The sequence below is a fragment of the Sipha flava genome, unplaced genomic scaffold, assembly GCF_003268045.1.
Source record: "Sipha flava isolate LNK unplaced genomic scaffold, YSA_version1 174_pilon_pilon, whole genome shotgun sequence".
NCBI classification, from domain to species: domain Eukaryota; kingdom Metazoa; phylum Arthropoda; class Insecta; order Hemiptera; family Aphididae; genus Sipha; species Sipha flava.
This window is the reverse complement of record NW_020272000.1, coordinates 1,010,126-1,025,732: the sequence shown is the minus strand read 5'-3', so window position 1 is coordinate 1,025,732 and position 15,607 is coordinate 1,010,126. Positions and strand designations below refer to the sequence as shown.

Here is a 15,607-nt window from a genome sequence, read left to right as displayed (position 1 = left end):
TGACCGTTAACCAATTGGGACTCTTTTTAAATCGAGCTAGTGTTACCAACTGTTGCCATCAGCTGTATGGTTCAATAGATGTAAAATTGTATTACCGGTAGAACGCCCAATCGTTACGAAATGTTAAATGCAGTGGCGTAATTAAGAATTTGGTTTGGGGGGGGAGATTATAGGTTTTAGAAAAAATCTGTACACCTCATACAGTAACCCTCCCCCACCCCACCAGAACAAAATTTTTAATAATTTAAATTTTAATAATAATAATAATAGTAATCGTAATAATAATAAGAATGATAATAATTATCACAATATAAAAAATAAAAAAAAATAAATTACATAAAAGAAGTTTTGGGGGGGGTCCATCCCCCTAATCCCCCTTAATTACGTCCCTAGTTAAATGGGGCAGTTGCAATTTAAATTTATTTAATAAGCCAAAGAATTTACAAAAAACGTTACTCCTTAGCATGCGCATATCTAGGAATTTTTTATGGGGCGAGAGGTCAGTAAATTTAAACTTCCTATTTGTAAAAATATAGCATATGATGAAATAATGAAATTTATTGTATTAATGTTTAATTTATTGCATTCAATTTATTGTGTTTAAAGAAATAAAAAATATTAAACATTATTAATAAAATACATTATATATATTATGTACGATTTTCAGGGTTAAAATAGGGTTTTTAGGTAATTAGGGTTATCACCTAATTACAATACTATATCAATTTTTCTTATAAATAGCACTAAAAATTGGAAAATATGCAAAATAAAATTTCATTAAAAAAAATTTTTATTTAAATTTTTTTTAAATTATACAAGTTTTTTTATAAATTATGAACAGTAAATATTTGAGAAGTAGGCACTTTTCCGGCTCTGGAACATTTTCTGTTAACATAAACATATAAAAAAATTTATTAATAAATGAATAATATAGTGTATTAATTTTATTTACCTTAAGAATTGTACTGAATAATAAGATGTTTTCTTATACTTTCAAATTCGAATGATCTACGATTATTTGATAGTAGAGTTATGTATGCCGAGAATGACCGCTCTACATCGACAGACGTCACGGGTGCGTACTTAAAAAATGTTAAGTCGCTACAATTTAAGTCTTCGGGAAGACTATCTAAATTTCGGAATGTCTCTTCATCCGTTAGAACTTGTGATATTTTTACCAACGCCAAGAGACCACGATTTTTTTCCTGTACCTGATTAAATTTATTTTGAACAGATTATCCATTTGGACCACTTAATGTTTCAAATAATTTTTGAATATCTTGAACTATTTTTAGTGAATCCGATAAAGGCATATGTTGCCGTTGTAATTGTTCAATAGCCAAAGTTAATTTGGCAAAGTTCGACTTAATATACGTTAAGTTGTTTTCCAATCCAGGTTTTATGATGTCACCTTTAATACTAACTGTAACGTTTCTGTCTAGCATAAAAATAACACGGTGGATTATCCCGAAATTCTCGCAATAATAAATTGCTGAGTTAATCCAACTTCCTCAGCGTGTGGTAATTAGCTCCGGAGGTTAGGGTAAGTTTGGCGCTTCCAATTTAAATACAAGTAAACGACTTGGGGCTTTTCTAAAGATTTTTTTTACGCTTGAAATAACTTTATCTACTATGTGAAATTGATTTCTAACTTCTTCTGCGACTCTGTGCAGTCCATGCACAACACATGTTACATGAATTATTTTTGAGTAAAGGCTTTTTAGTACTTCTCCTGATTTAACCATGTAGGGTGCGGCATCGAATAAAAATAAAAGTACATTGTCATGGTGGATACCAGCCGGCCATAATACGCTCATTGATCTATCAAAAAGTTTGCTGATTGTGGAGTGGTTAGCTTTTTCTAGTTCCTCCGAATTAAGTAAAAACATATTGCCTGCATTATTTTCCTCAAGAGTGCCTACTAACGACCCTGTACATCAGTGGTCTCGTCGATACTGACCCAAATTTTTTTGTCAGAAATTATTTTCCTATTTTTATTCATGGTCTCATTGTAAATATCATCCACATATCCTTTTCGCAGTGTGGATTCACTCGGAAAATCATTTTTTGTATATACTTCCAAAAATGTTTTGAATTTTGGGTTTTCTAACTTGTTCAAAGGAATGTTAGCAGAAATAAAAGCCTCACACAAATCTTTGTTAAATGACGATTTTTTACTAATATTACTTGTCACTATCAATAACTGCTGTTGTTTCCGATTTATTTGATTTTCATATCGGGCAAGGCCTTTGATATATTTGTCACTTTTTATATGTTGTGATACGTTTAACTTTTTGTCAGAATAAACTTTGACTTCACAAATTTTACAAAATAATACACTTTTATCAATTGAAAAAATATTAGGACCATACATATTAACATAGGTTTGGAGCAGTGGCGTAGCCAGGATTTTTAAATGGGGAGGGGGCTAACTACTTTTTTGGATAAGTAAGGTAAGAGAGGATATGAGAATTCAGCCTTAACCCCCCCCCCCTCACCAACTACCACCAAGTTTCTAAACGTAATTCAAGCATTTTAGTATAGTTTTAAAAATATTTATTAATATATAATTTATAATAATAATAATAATAATAATTTTGGTTTCAGTGTACAGTCACTTGTTCCACTCTGACAGCTGCATCCTCTTAGGCGAATTTCTGGCAAATTCAGTTATTATTGCACTTTCATCGAATTGCTCTTTTTTATTTATATTAGCCATAGCTAACCCATTCAGTCTGTTTTCCAACATGGTGCTTCATAAAAAAATTTTTAAGCGATTAAGTCCTGAAAACGTTCTTTCCGGAGTGAAAGAGGTAACTGGTAACGTGGCGAATAATTGTAAAAGTATTTTAATGTTAGGTCAAAGATTGATGTGATGAGAGAGTGAATCAAGAGCAGAATTCGGTTTTGGAATAGTATTTTGACTCCATTGTTGCCTCCATATGAACAGGTTAGCTCTGATTGTAGATGAGGTATCATCATGGAGATCTTGGACATATATTTTAGCAGTTTTTATAATATTTTTATCGTCATACATATTTAAATTGGCCGGAATAAGTCCTTCAAGTGGCATAACATCAATAAGCCTTTGATTAAAACGAGCATCCATTGATTCTATTAAATAGTCAAGATACATTATACATATAAACACAGCCCATGGGGGGGCTATAGCCCCCTTAGCCCCCCCTTGGCTACGCCACTGGTTTGGAGCCGATTTGACAAATTTTGTTTAACTTTAGGCATTTTTAAATACGATAAATACGATAGTTCACGATCAAACGTACACGCAACACGCAAATGACGGCAGAACGCAGACAACTAAAATAAAATCATAGGTTACGTACGGCGATAACGCCGTATCTTACATAAATACGACGAATTCGATAACTGCAGTTCATATTTTGATACAATTTTAAAAATAACTAAATTATTGGAAATGAACGGAATTGTCCGATTTAATCGACGATAACAACGGTCTAAGGCCGTTTATTCCGGATGCGTACCATCTTAAAATAAAACAATTTGTTTTCGTTCACATATTCGTAGGCAGCTGTTTGGTAGGTAATTTAGTTAAAATTAGCAAAATACCTCCTGTAATATGTATTTATGTGAAAACATACCCAAAAATAGCACTAAAAACCTAAAATTAGCAAAATATCAGTAAAAACCGTAAATATGCAAAAAATAGCAAAATAAAATTTCGTGTATGACATCAGAGAAGTGTGAAACATACTTGTATCTTACTTTGGATGTTCTAAGACGAACCAATAAAAATATGCATTTGCTAGAACTTCCGAGCACTGTTTATTAACGCCCATTCCGGGCAAAAAATATACTAGGTACATAAATAATGCTATCTAAGGTTCATGGGGGGGGGTTCTGACCCCCAAAACCCTCCATGGATACGCCACTGTTCCTAAGTATACTAATTACCTTTTCCATCTTTCTCAAGTATCATCAATCATGGTGTCGACATATTTTACTCATAGAGTAATATATTACTCTATGATTTTACTAGGTAGGAGTCCAAAAATGATAGTCGGATCTGAAGGAGGTAAAAATTTGGTTATATTTATTAACTATAAATACTATAAATAATACTATAAATTCAAATATTGTATAACCACAGATTACATGAAACTATAGTATAACATTAGATCATAGATAATAAATGTGATTGAAAACCCGGGATTTACAAACGTGTTTTCATATTTCTACGGTGAACTGAGTTCCATAAAAACCGGATGCTCATTATACACAAGTCTCGGATTTCATAAGTACTATATTAAGTGGCCTCAAAAAGTCCCAATTACTGACATGACAATTTCAATATTTATTTTATTTTTGTATATTTATCACGATCTTAGATGATGTCTTTTAAGGCTTGGTTTTTCAATTACATTTATTCGTCAGATAACTTGAGTTATCTGATAAGAAAGAATTGATAAATTTCAGATTTTCAATGTCGGGATCACGGTCTTAAAGGTCTTAAAAAATATTCTAAGATCGTGGTCGGGATAGACCTTATTCGATGATGAGAGGATCGCGACAGCAACGTGAACTAATTTTAAGGAGCAGTTATCATGGCTGAAATTAACGAGTTTCATTATCATCCTGTGTTTGTTATTACTAAATATAATATAAAATCTATAATTATGATACATAATTTAAACTCTGACGTTATTAGCTTTATTAATATTTACAGTGAATTAGAATATTCGTTATTTTTCAATTTACCTTATGTCTTTGCAGTGTCATCAGATAAGTGGGCGGGGGAAATTGACCTCTCTGATATAAGGGGAGCAAAACTATAATTTGAAAAATAATGAAAAATAGTTCATGAGCCACTGGTCTTGATTTTCTCTCAAATGTATACAGTACAGTGGCGCAACCAGGGGGGTGGACTTCGGGTCTGGACCCCAACTTGGTACGTATAATAGTATATTAATATCATATTCTAGATATATATATTATAATTTTTTATTATTTGTATATTAGTTTATTTTGTCAGACCCCCCCCATGAAAAATTCCTGATTGCGCTACTGATACAGTACAATAAATTCTATGCATTTTGAGTCCTCAATTTTTCTAAGCTGAGGCTTAGCCTTAGTAGGCTTAGCTTAGTCAAGGTCCCTTGACCGTGCTGACCACCCCCAGTCACACTTCTAATTGCGGCACAGTTTGGATGCTGGAATAGTTAAAATTCTTTTTGAACACAATTTTTTTATTGTGTTATAAGACCAGAATATTAAGTTCAGTATCGTATATATATATATATATGCGCAACTAGGGGGGGGGTGCTACAGCATCCCTAGGCTCTAATTTAGCATCCCCCAGTTAAAAAATTAACAATTGAAAAATTATATAAAAATAGTGTTTTTCTTATTTTATGTAGTTATTTTTATTTGATGCTTTTATCAAAAAGATTAATTGTTTATGACTATTAGTTAATTACACAGTCAGAAATACTTGAAAAATATTCCAATAGTCATCGTAAGATAATACTAGTGTGAGTATTTTATGTTTTATATTGTATAATATTTTTTTAATTTGTGTATTTCTTAGTACTGTATGACCTAAATAAAATTATATAGGTTAGGCTTGTTAATATTTATAAATTAAAATATTAGTGTATGTATGTTGTTATGGTACATTTAGTGATTACATTGAGATATGGTACTTGGAGGGGGATGAGGGTTAGTGTGAGCAGTGGCGTATCCAGGGGTGTAGTAATATAGAAATAATATTTACCTATTTGATATTATATATTAGTAATAACAAACACAGGATGATAATGAAACTATAAATAATTTTAGTTATGATAACTGCTCCGAAAAACTAGCTCATATTGCTATTGCGATCCTTTCGTATTCGATGGATATTGTTACAGATAAGTTATCCGTTACTTTTTGTATCAAATAAATTTTATTCAACGGATAACTAACAGCTGATAACAAAAATGGTTTGTTATCATAATTTATCATATTACTTTAAATATTTAAATATATATTTTGTATCGTCGTCAACGATAAACAATTTTACAAGTACATGCGCATACAATACTTTAAAGCAGGGATCCTTTATGTCCCGTATTTGATTAGTGTTCCGGTCACTTTTGGCCCGTATTTTGTACAATCCATTTCGTATATACCTTATTTTAGATATTAAATTTTTTAATTTCATTAAGCTTTTTAAATTTTATATTATTGATAAATTATAATATCTAAATCAAATGATAATAATATTTGATTATAAAAAAAAATTTACCTAATTTACTAAGAGTCACCTGTTATGGACATACATAGATATAGGTCTTTACGAGTTATATTGTATAGAAGACACATAGCACATAATAAATATTAAAACAACTATTACAGAAATGCATCAATATGATATATGTAAAATGCGGAATTCACGAGGTCAATTGATTACATAGGTAATCTAGGGTTGAGCGCACAAAATACAAGTAGCATCAATCTAAAATGCCAAGGTGAATCGCATAGGACCAGTGGACTAGCATTCACTAGGTTCGGGTAAACTATTAGAAACGGGGTATGTAAGAGAGTCCCAAACAGATCACTATTCAGATGTGTTTTAGTCCAAGCTTAGCAAGCACCTTCACGCGAGATAGATTAATGATTTATTGTACTTAGAAATAATTTCAGTTAATAAAGGTTTTTGGACTTGGAATAATTTGTCAATAAATAGTAAATATTCAAAAGTCTAGTAATTATTTAATAAACCTATTCTCTTATATCCACTCTTCAACAATTGAACAGATGGCACGCAACACACCTAATTATTTGCAAAGGTGGGCAAGTTAATGAAAATAATTAACTGTGGTTAGTTAAGTTAATTCAATTTAATTTCCTTCAGTTAAAGTTAAAATTAACAAAAAAAAAAATAGCTCGATAAGTTAAAAGTTAAGATAGAAAATAAAATTAACTTAACTCAGTTAAAAAAAGTTAATTTTTCTAATATCATACCTGTTATACTTGTATTTATAACGAAACGCAGAATATTGAATTATAAATTATAGTTTATAAATATCTCGGACGACTTTTAGTTTTGTCCATTGGAATCGTCGTATTTACCAGCAGGTACTTGTGTTATTAATATCCAATTTTAACTTTATATTTTTTAAAGACTATGCTATTTATTTTTAAACCTGTTTTTAGAACTACACTATAGAGTTAGACTAAACAAAAATCATATTATATAGATAGAATATTTATTATTACTATTTACTATAGTATCTATAGATTAAAATATAATTTGATTATTATGAATTGAGGATATTATGTTATTATATTAGAAAAATAAATTACCAAAAATCGAAAGAATAAGTTTTGTCTGATGGTTCCATGTGATAAAAAAAAAAAATTAAAATTAACTTTACTGTACAATAACGATAATTAACTATAAAAAGCTAAGTTAAAACAATAAAAAAATTAACTGAATGAGTTAAAAAGTTAAAAATAAAAATAACTAATTAGTTAAGTTAAAAAGTTTAAAAAATTTAACTTTTTAACTTAACTTTAACTTTTTAACAAGTTAATGCCCATCATTGATTATTTGTTTTTAATTTTAATTATAATTTATATTTGTTTGAAGTATCAAATATTGTATTTAACTTTATTTTATAGTATATTTAGTAACTGTGAGGAAAACGAAATGTTACATCGAAGCCAAATGTAATTTTAGCTCACAAATGTTTATAAAGGAATTGTATAGGTAATATCACACATTTAATTTTGTATTATGTTAATTTTAACATAAGTTCCCTCATCCCCTTCTCAATTTAACATCAATGAGAATTTCAAAAATATGTATAATTTAAAATTTCCCGTACTTTTAAAAAATAAATCTGGGACCCCTACTTCAAAGCTATGCATAATTGGTACTTCTTTGGATTAGTCGATAACAACCTGTTTCCTGAGAAATCCACTCACCACACGGGTTGCAATTTGCGTACTGGGACTATATTATTTTTATTTATAGATAAAGTGATATTCGTAATACATAATTTGTGGGGCCCCATAAAAGTGCGGGATCCCGTGCGATTGCACCGCTTGCCCACCTCTAAGGCCGGCACTGTTACTATATTGAGTTTCGATCGGAAATTGTTTTTTTTTTAAAAGATAAAAAAATGCATTTATTGTTAAATTCAAATATAATACATCGAAATAATATTTAAACACCTTTTCTGTATTTAAACTTGTGAATTGATTATTATAATACAATTCTGAATTTTTGATTTTATTTTACCTTCTTTTAATGATTGTGTTGTTAAAATAAAATAATTATATTATATTTTTTATTCGAGTAAAATAAATGTACGAAAACATTATTATGTTTTATAAATATATATATAAGTCAACTACAAACAATTTCTGATTACCATATTGTAACGCTGTTTGAAAGAAAACGTTTATGTGTGCTAAGCGCACCACTTCATACGTTTAGAAGTACACTTTCTAAAGCGTCATTAATTTTGAAAATAATTCAATTCACAATCCCTCCCTCCACTACCACTCTACTAAGGAACCAACAATATTTGGTCTAAACCCTTCTCTTCAAATTTTATTCAGTTTTTTTTATAAAAAAAAAATTATAAAATACAAAATGTCTATTGTTTTACTTTAGATACCATTACTACCAGTACAAATAAACAATGCTTATACAGTCACATAACGGTAATATTAATAGCCAGATATGAGAATACCTATACTCGGATAGTCAGATGTTCCCAATAAGTACATAGGTACTAATAAGTTATTAATAATAACTAGTAACTAACTGTAATTATTTTATTACAAATGAAATATTTTCAAATTGTAATAATACTTGTAATATTCTTACTATAGCCTATAGGTATGAATCATACCTATATATATATATATATATAATCATAGCCTAGGATGGCTTTTTTTTTATAGAATTAAGTGTTATTGTAGACTTATTAGGTACCTATATTTATTTTAATATATTATTTTTATTTGTGTTTATATGACAAATATAAAAAAAATATATTAAAATAAATATAGGTACCTAATAAGTCTACAATAACACTTAATTCTATAAAAAAAAAGCCATCCTAGGCTATAAGCCTTTTAGCCTGCCCCCTAATCCGCCACATATTACTTGTTAACTGTAACTTGTTAGTTTAAATATTTAACATTACACAGCAGATAGTACGTAGCGAGAGCTCGTCGAAAACAATAAATTGTGCATGTTTGTCGGGCAACTGTCTTTTTGATTTACGCCACACACCGCAGTATTTTCGTTGTAAGGGTTCAAATGGTTTTACCGCCGCTTTTTTACGTAATCGTCTAGTTATATGAATTTATTTGTAAATGAATAAATATTTTATGAAAATAAATATTACGACTATCTTTTTATTTATACAGACAAATGCGGTGGTATATTTCCATGCATTATTTTTACTTCAAAACCAACGCTGTATGGTTGCAGTACCTATATGAAGTAGAAAGCACAACTGTTATATTCTTACTTTCTGTAGATCGTTAATGCATATCAAAGGATAAATTAAATGAAAACAATTTTCAGTTTGGCGCCCCGGGCAATCGTCAGGGTCGCTCATAGCTTTCGCCGGCTGAACCTAGGGTCCTTTAAGGCTGCCCTTGACCACTGTTTATAGCGAGTACCATAGAATATATATGATAATAATAATAATAATAATAATAATAATAATAATGATGATAATACATTATTCCAAATTTAGCAGCGAATACACGCTTATTGAATGTAACTACGCATTGATCAGCACAGGCCGATAGATAAGACGGATAGATGTCGCGACGGGTCGGTGGTGTCACGATACGTCTCGCACAGTTGCCGACACTGTGTGGACACCGTCGGTATATCGTGTACGCAGACCGAGAGTGTGGCCTACCTGCGGAAAATATGTCGAAAACATGTCATCAATGCTCTGCTGTGCCGTGGTAAGTAAACTTTATATTTATTTGGAACTTTTCTTTATTTATGTGCTATCCGATTATGTTTACTGCCGTTGCGCGAGCTCTGCGTGTGTTTTCCAAGTTCGATGTCAGCGCGCACTTCCATCCCTGGGCCCCGGACCATAGGCCTCGTGGTCCTTAATGGCCTGTTCCGGGTACCCTTGACAATGTCAACAACGGTGCGCGCAGATATCGGGCCGCGCTCTTCCAGGACCGTCTCTTCCGGGACTTGTTTCGGTCGATGGTCCTACGTTTGATCTGTGTTCCTCAGTTGAATTTTTCTGTGTTTTTGTTGAACATTCTTAGGAATCATCACTACCTAACCGATTCTGTCCAGTTTTTCTTCCCCACCCCCTTGAATACTGATAACAGACCATCGTCTTTTCTCTCTGGGCTAGGGTGTCATTACTGTAATATGTGCCAGACCTTATTTTAGTTGATTTATTACAATCCTCGATCTGTATGTCTATCCCGTTTATCTATGTCATGCTTTTAACCTTTTTCGTAATTATTAGAACCAAAATACCTAATCTTTTCGATAATGCAAGTCACTCTTTTTCTTTTTTTTTTAAAAAGACAAAAAAAAATTCACTATGATTCTATTTCTTTTAGTCTTGCTTAAAGATTTCTTTTATTTCTGTTTTGTTTAACATATCATGGTTATTTTAATTAATAAATTCTTAAATATCATTATGAAACTTAAACTTAACTATCTACTCTGCAAATATTTCATACAATTGTTTTAAAGTACTTATGTTTATGTTACATAGTTAATAAGTTCATAATGAAATTATCTCCAGAATTGTTATTTACCTTGTGATTTATTATAAATATTTTGGTTCTGGATTAATCTTTTAATATAATATATTAAATATATAAAATAAAAAATTAATAAGATATTAAACTTAATTATTGTACACAAAATATTTTTTATTTTTAATAAATTTGGTGCAACAAAACATAAGATTCTAAAAACATGATTGGTTTTTATATTCTATACCTTTAAAATTAAAATAATTTAATTTCTTTGAAGTAAAGTAATAACCCATTCAATTTTTCAATTGATTATCCTGTTAATATACATTCATTTACACTTAATACCATTCCAGTTAGTTCAATTTTAGTTAAAAATATATTTTTGTTTTATGAATTACCTATACATTTTTTAAATAATTTATTCACATCTACTTTGATCGATTTTGTAACTGTACTGCTTAATTTTAATTAATTATTTAACTACTTTATCAGATATTTACTTAAGTAAAATTCTTATCCTTTTATGATAAATATATCTTTGTTCACTTCATCTGGCCCTTAATACTTTCCAAGAGTTTTCATTGCCATCACTAGATTCTTCCATTTTTCTTAGTCCTTTTTCACATAGAATTTCATTTCAGAAATACTCTATTTACATCTTCCTAATTCTGACTATTTATTAACTATACGATTAATATATCACTTAATTTAAATAATAGTATGCATTAAAAGTTAATAATAATATAGAAAAATCCTTAAAAAATTATAATTTTTTTTAAGTATCTGGTAAAAATTTAATTTAATATATTTGTATAAAATATCAATATAAAAATACTTAATAAAAATAATGGTTTTTGATATATGGATAGGTAAAATTACTGAATAAGCAATTGTTCAAATTGTGACTTGTCCTTAAATATAATTCCAATTTCACATATAAATATATGATGTATTTTTATAAAATCTAGTTAAAAATTTAATATTAAAATGTCAGTTATAGGAATGAATGCAGTTTAGCTCCCAAGCGATTTTTTGGAATTTTTTTTTCAAAATGTGTGTTTTTGCATGATTAATTTGATGGTACTTTCAAAAAAAGCCAGTCGAACTTATTCTGAAAGTTATGACCAAAAAATTTCAAAATGCTTAACTTTTTCAAAAAACGTGTTTTTGAATTGAAAATACAAAAAATTTAAGTTTTTAGAATTTTATTTTTTTAGAAACGTTTGTGTTTATATGCTCAATATTTTGGTGAAATCAGAATTTTCCTATCGTACTTACTTTTTTGTTATTGTCAATAAACCACATAGAACTGAATTATAAAGTTTCCTTATAGATTGATGAATATTACATTTTACCTTTTGAAAATACTGTTTATTTATTAAAATTGATTTTTTAAGAGGCCACAAGTAATTAAAAAAAAAAATACACCCCCGAGGGGGGGGGGTGCATGGGTAAATTTATAGAATGATTACAATGTCAAACTATTGGGAACTGAAAAACTGAATTTTACCACTTATGTAACTGTCGTACACAGGCGTCATTGCGTGTTGCCAAATCAGGTATACATATAGGTAAACCATATTATACGTGTGCAAAATCATATTCCGACCCGAATAGATGCAGATATTTTATGTTGTATCAAATTGAATATTGAATATTATATTTTATGAATAAAATACATTATCTGTACATTTTGATTTTTTATTGCTTATTATTTTAATCTATATCTTCTAAACCAAAAAATATAAGTTAGTTCTGATTTCACCAAAAACTTATATATGTTATTACTCATCAAATGAAAAAAACTGAAATGAAAATGAAAAAAAGTCAAAAAAAATAATTTTGAGTTTCACAAATATGCAAATGTTTGAAATAACTTTATAATTCAGCTCTATGTGGTTTATTGACATTAACATAAAAAGTAAGTACGATAGGAAAATTCTGATTTCACCAAAATATTGAGCATATAAACATAAATGTTTCTAAAAAAAAAAAGTTCTAAAAACTTAAATTTTTTGTATTTTCAATTTAAAAACACGTTTTATAAAAAAGTTAAGCATTTTGAAGTTTTTTTGGTCATAACTTCCAAAATAAGTTCAACCGGCTTTTTTTGAAAGTACCATCAAATTAAGCATGCAAAAACACACATTTTGAAAAAAAAAAAAATTCCAAGAAATCGCTTGGGAGCTAAACTGCATTTATGCCCAGTTATATAATTAAGGCAAAACAATTTTCTAAAAATCTTATATTTTATTACATTGCAGTTTTTGAATTTAATATCCTCTAATATATTTAAAATAGCCTAAGATAATAATTATTATAGTATTACCTTTAGAATCAAAATACATTTTACTATTTTCATTAGAAACATCAAATTCATCCTCTTAATACCTTCTTGTATATGTTTTAGTAAACTTAATTTTAATTATTCAAAATAATTCATAATTGTATTTTTTTTTTTTCAGCTTTCAAAACTAGGCTAAATTAGTTTTAGTCTTAAACGCAATTAATAAATTATAATAAAAAAAAAGTAATAACGATTAAAAAAAAAAAAAAAACTTGCATCATCTTTATTTTCTTCGCTGTACGTTCCTTCATTTATTAGTCAACCAAGAAAACAACATACTGCAACATTACCAGCAAGCATTGTGACAACTATCAACTGAGAAATCTTCTTTTATTGTTTAAATAATATTTAATTGAAACGTGTGCTGTGTATTGTAATGAACCAACCGAATACTTTAGAACTGTCTATTTTATAACAATTATTATTAGATTTTTAAAGTAGGTTAGTATTCTTTTTATTATTCTTTAAGTTTTTGTCTAAGTTAAGAAGAAAGAGTTTTATGTAACATCCATAATAATAATTTGTGTTCAAGCATAAAACCAATAGGAAAGTCGCTTGACTTAGTCGAGTGCCTTTTTTAGTTCTTAAAAATATTACTGTGATATTGATTTTAATGGTAATAATGTATTATATATAAATTAATGTTAGGATAATAGATTGTAACATACACACACACACATACACACACACACATATATATTTCAAAATAACATAAATCTTCTCGTAAAAAAAACTGATAACTTATTAAATTTTTAGTGGTCATAAAATATAATATAATTTTACTTTTTAAGTTAAAACTACTATGTCTAACAATTCTCAGTGGAATTTATTTCAATCGACTATGTTAAATGGTAGTGATTCTTCTATGTTAAACTTTAAAACACTTTCGGCATTAACAAATTTAAATAATTTTCCATCATCGAGATCTTCAAACCATTCACCACCAAACTATAATTCACAGTCAAGTCAAAATTTTCCCATGCCATCACAATATCAGTCTTCGCAATTTCAACAAAAGGAATCTTCAATGAATAATATGTTTAACAATGGGCTACAATCATCTACTTTTGATGTATTTTCATCTGATAATACTGCACCCGTAAGTCGTTATCCTCCGGCTGGTAATGATATTTTTGGAAATGATACTGCTACTGCAAACAGTTCCAACAATTCTAATTTTTCAAATGAATCGTTTGGAAACAATCAAGGAGTTCGGGAAACTGGAATTATAGAGAAGCTTTTAGTTAGTAATTTTCTATTTATCAAATAACTTATGAATGAAAAAAAAAATAAATTATTATTATTTTTATTTTTAGCATTCTTATGGATTTATTCAATGTTGCGAACGTCAAGCAAGATTATTCTTTCATTTTAGTCAGTTTAGTGGCAATATTGAACACCTTAAAATTGGAGATCCTGTTGAATTTGAAATGACTTATGATAGAAGAACTGGCAAACCAATTGCTAGCACTGTTACCAAAATTGCTCCAGAAGTGGTAAACAGTTTATAATATTTATAAATATGGTTAAGGCAATAACAATATCTTTAAAAAACTTTTTTAAATTTAGTATTATTTTTACCAAATTGAAAAAATACATATATTTAAATAATAGGTATAACAATAAACAAATCTTATCCTTACATTTTTCATAAATATGATTGATCTTATCTTATTCATAAAAAAAAGTTAGTATATATTTGTGGGTTAGTGGTAGTTATTAAGGATTTTATTGTGAAACCATTAAATGCATGCTTAATCTCTCCTAACATGTAAGTGAAAATTATGTTAAATCAAGCTTGAATTTAATTTAATTTCAATTGCATTATTTTCCTTAAGTGTATTTCTCAATATACTTTATATATAATATTTAAATTAATCAAAAATTATTTATTAGGTGTTAAGTGAAGAAAGAGTAACTGGTGTAGTTACAACTGAACTGAGAACTGAAGGATCAGGTGGTGACACACAAGGTCGAATCAGTTATGAAAACCGAGGAGAGTGTTTCTTTCTTCCTTATAATAAAGACGATGTTGAAGGAAATGTCACACTTAGAACTGGTGATCAAGTGAGCTTTCAAATTGCAACAAATCAAAGGGGTAATTTGGGAGCTACTCATGTACGCTTAGAAAATCCAGTGCATCCAGTTAAATATCAGGGAGTTGTTTGCTCAATGAAAGATGTTTTTGGCTATATTGAAAGAGCTGATATCGTAAAAGAAATTTCATTTCCATTTACTGAATTTAAAGATTCCTCCAAACCTTTACAATTGGGTGATGATGTAGAATTCATAATACAAACACGTAATGTAAGTACATTTTTGATATTGGTATACAATTTAAATCTGTATAATAATTTTTGAAGACAATTTATATTTTTTTTGTTACCAAATTTTTATAGATAATTTAAGTTTCAAGTTAATAGTTATAAATTTAAATAGTCATCATACATTTTTCTATTGATAAATTCAATAAATTTGTGTGTGTGTGTGTGTGTGTGTGTGTGTGTGTGTGTGTGTGTGTGT

General features: G+C 28.8%; 1 protein-coding gene across 4 annotated transcripts in view; it reads left to right on the top strand.

Annotated features, from left to right (window-relative positions):
* Positions 1-9,877: 9,877 nt before the first annotated feature.
* Positions 9,878-15,607, top strand: part of LOC112680135 (cold shock domain-containing protein E1) — a 13,315-nt gene continuing 7,585 nt past the window's right edge. The window contains exons 1-5 of one of the 4 annotated variants that reach the window (XM_025550142.1): positions 9,878-9,966; positions 13,203-13,525; positions 14,046-14,327; positions 14,401-14,580; positions 14,981-15,391. In XM_025550142.1, the coding sequence (XP_025405927.1) occupies positions 14,064-14,327; positions 14,401-14,580; positions 14,981-15,391 (855 nt within the window). In that variant the 5' untranslated portion in view covers positions 9,878-9,966; positions 13,203-13,525; positions 14,046-14,063. Of the gene's footprint in view, positions 9,967-13,202; positions 13,526-13,805; positions 14,328-14,400; positions 14,581-14,980; positions 15,392-15,607 lie in introns of those variants that run through there. The other 3 variants (XM_025550141.1, XM_025550140.1, XM_025550143.1) reach the window with 3 other exon arrangements.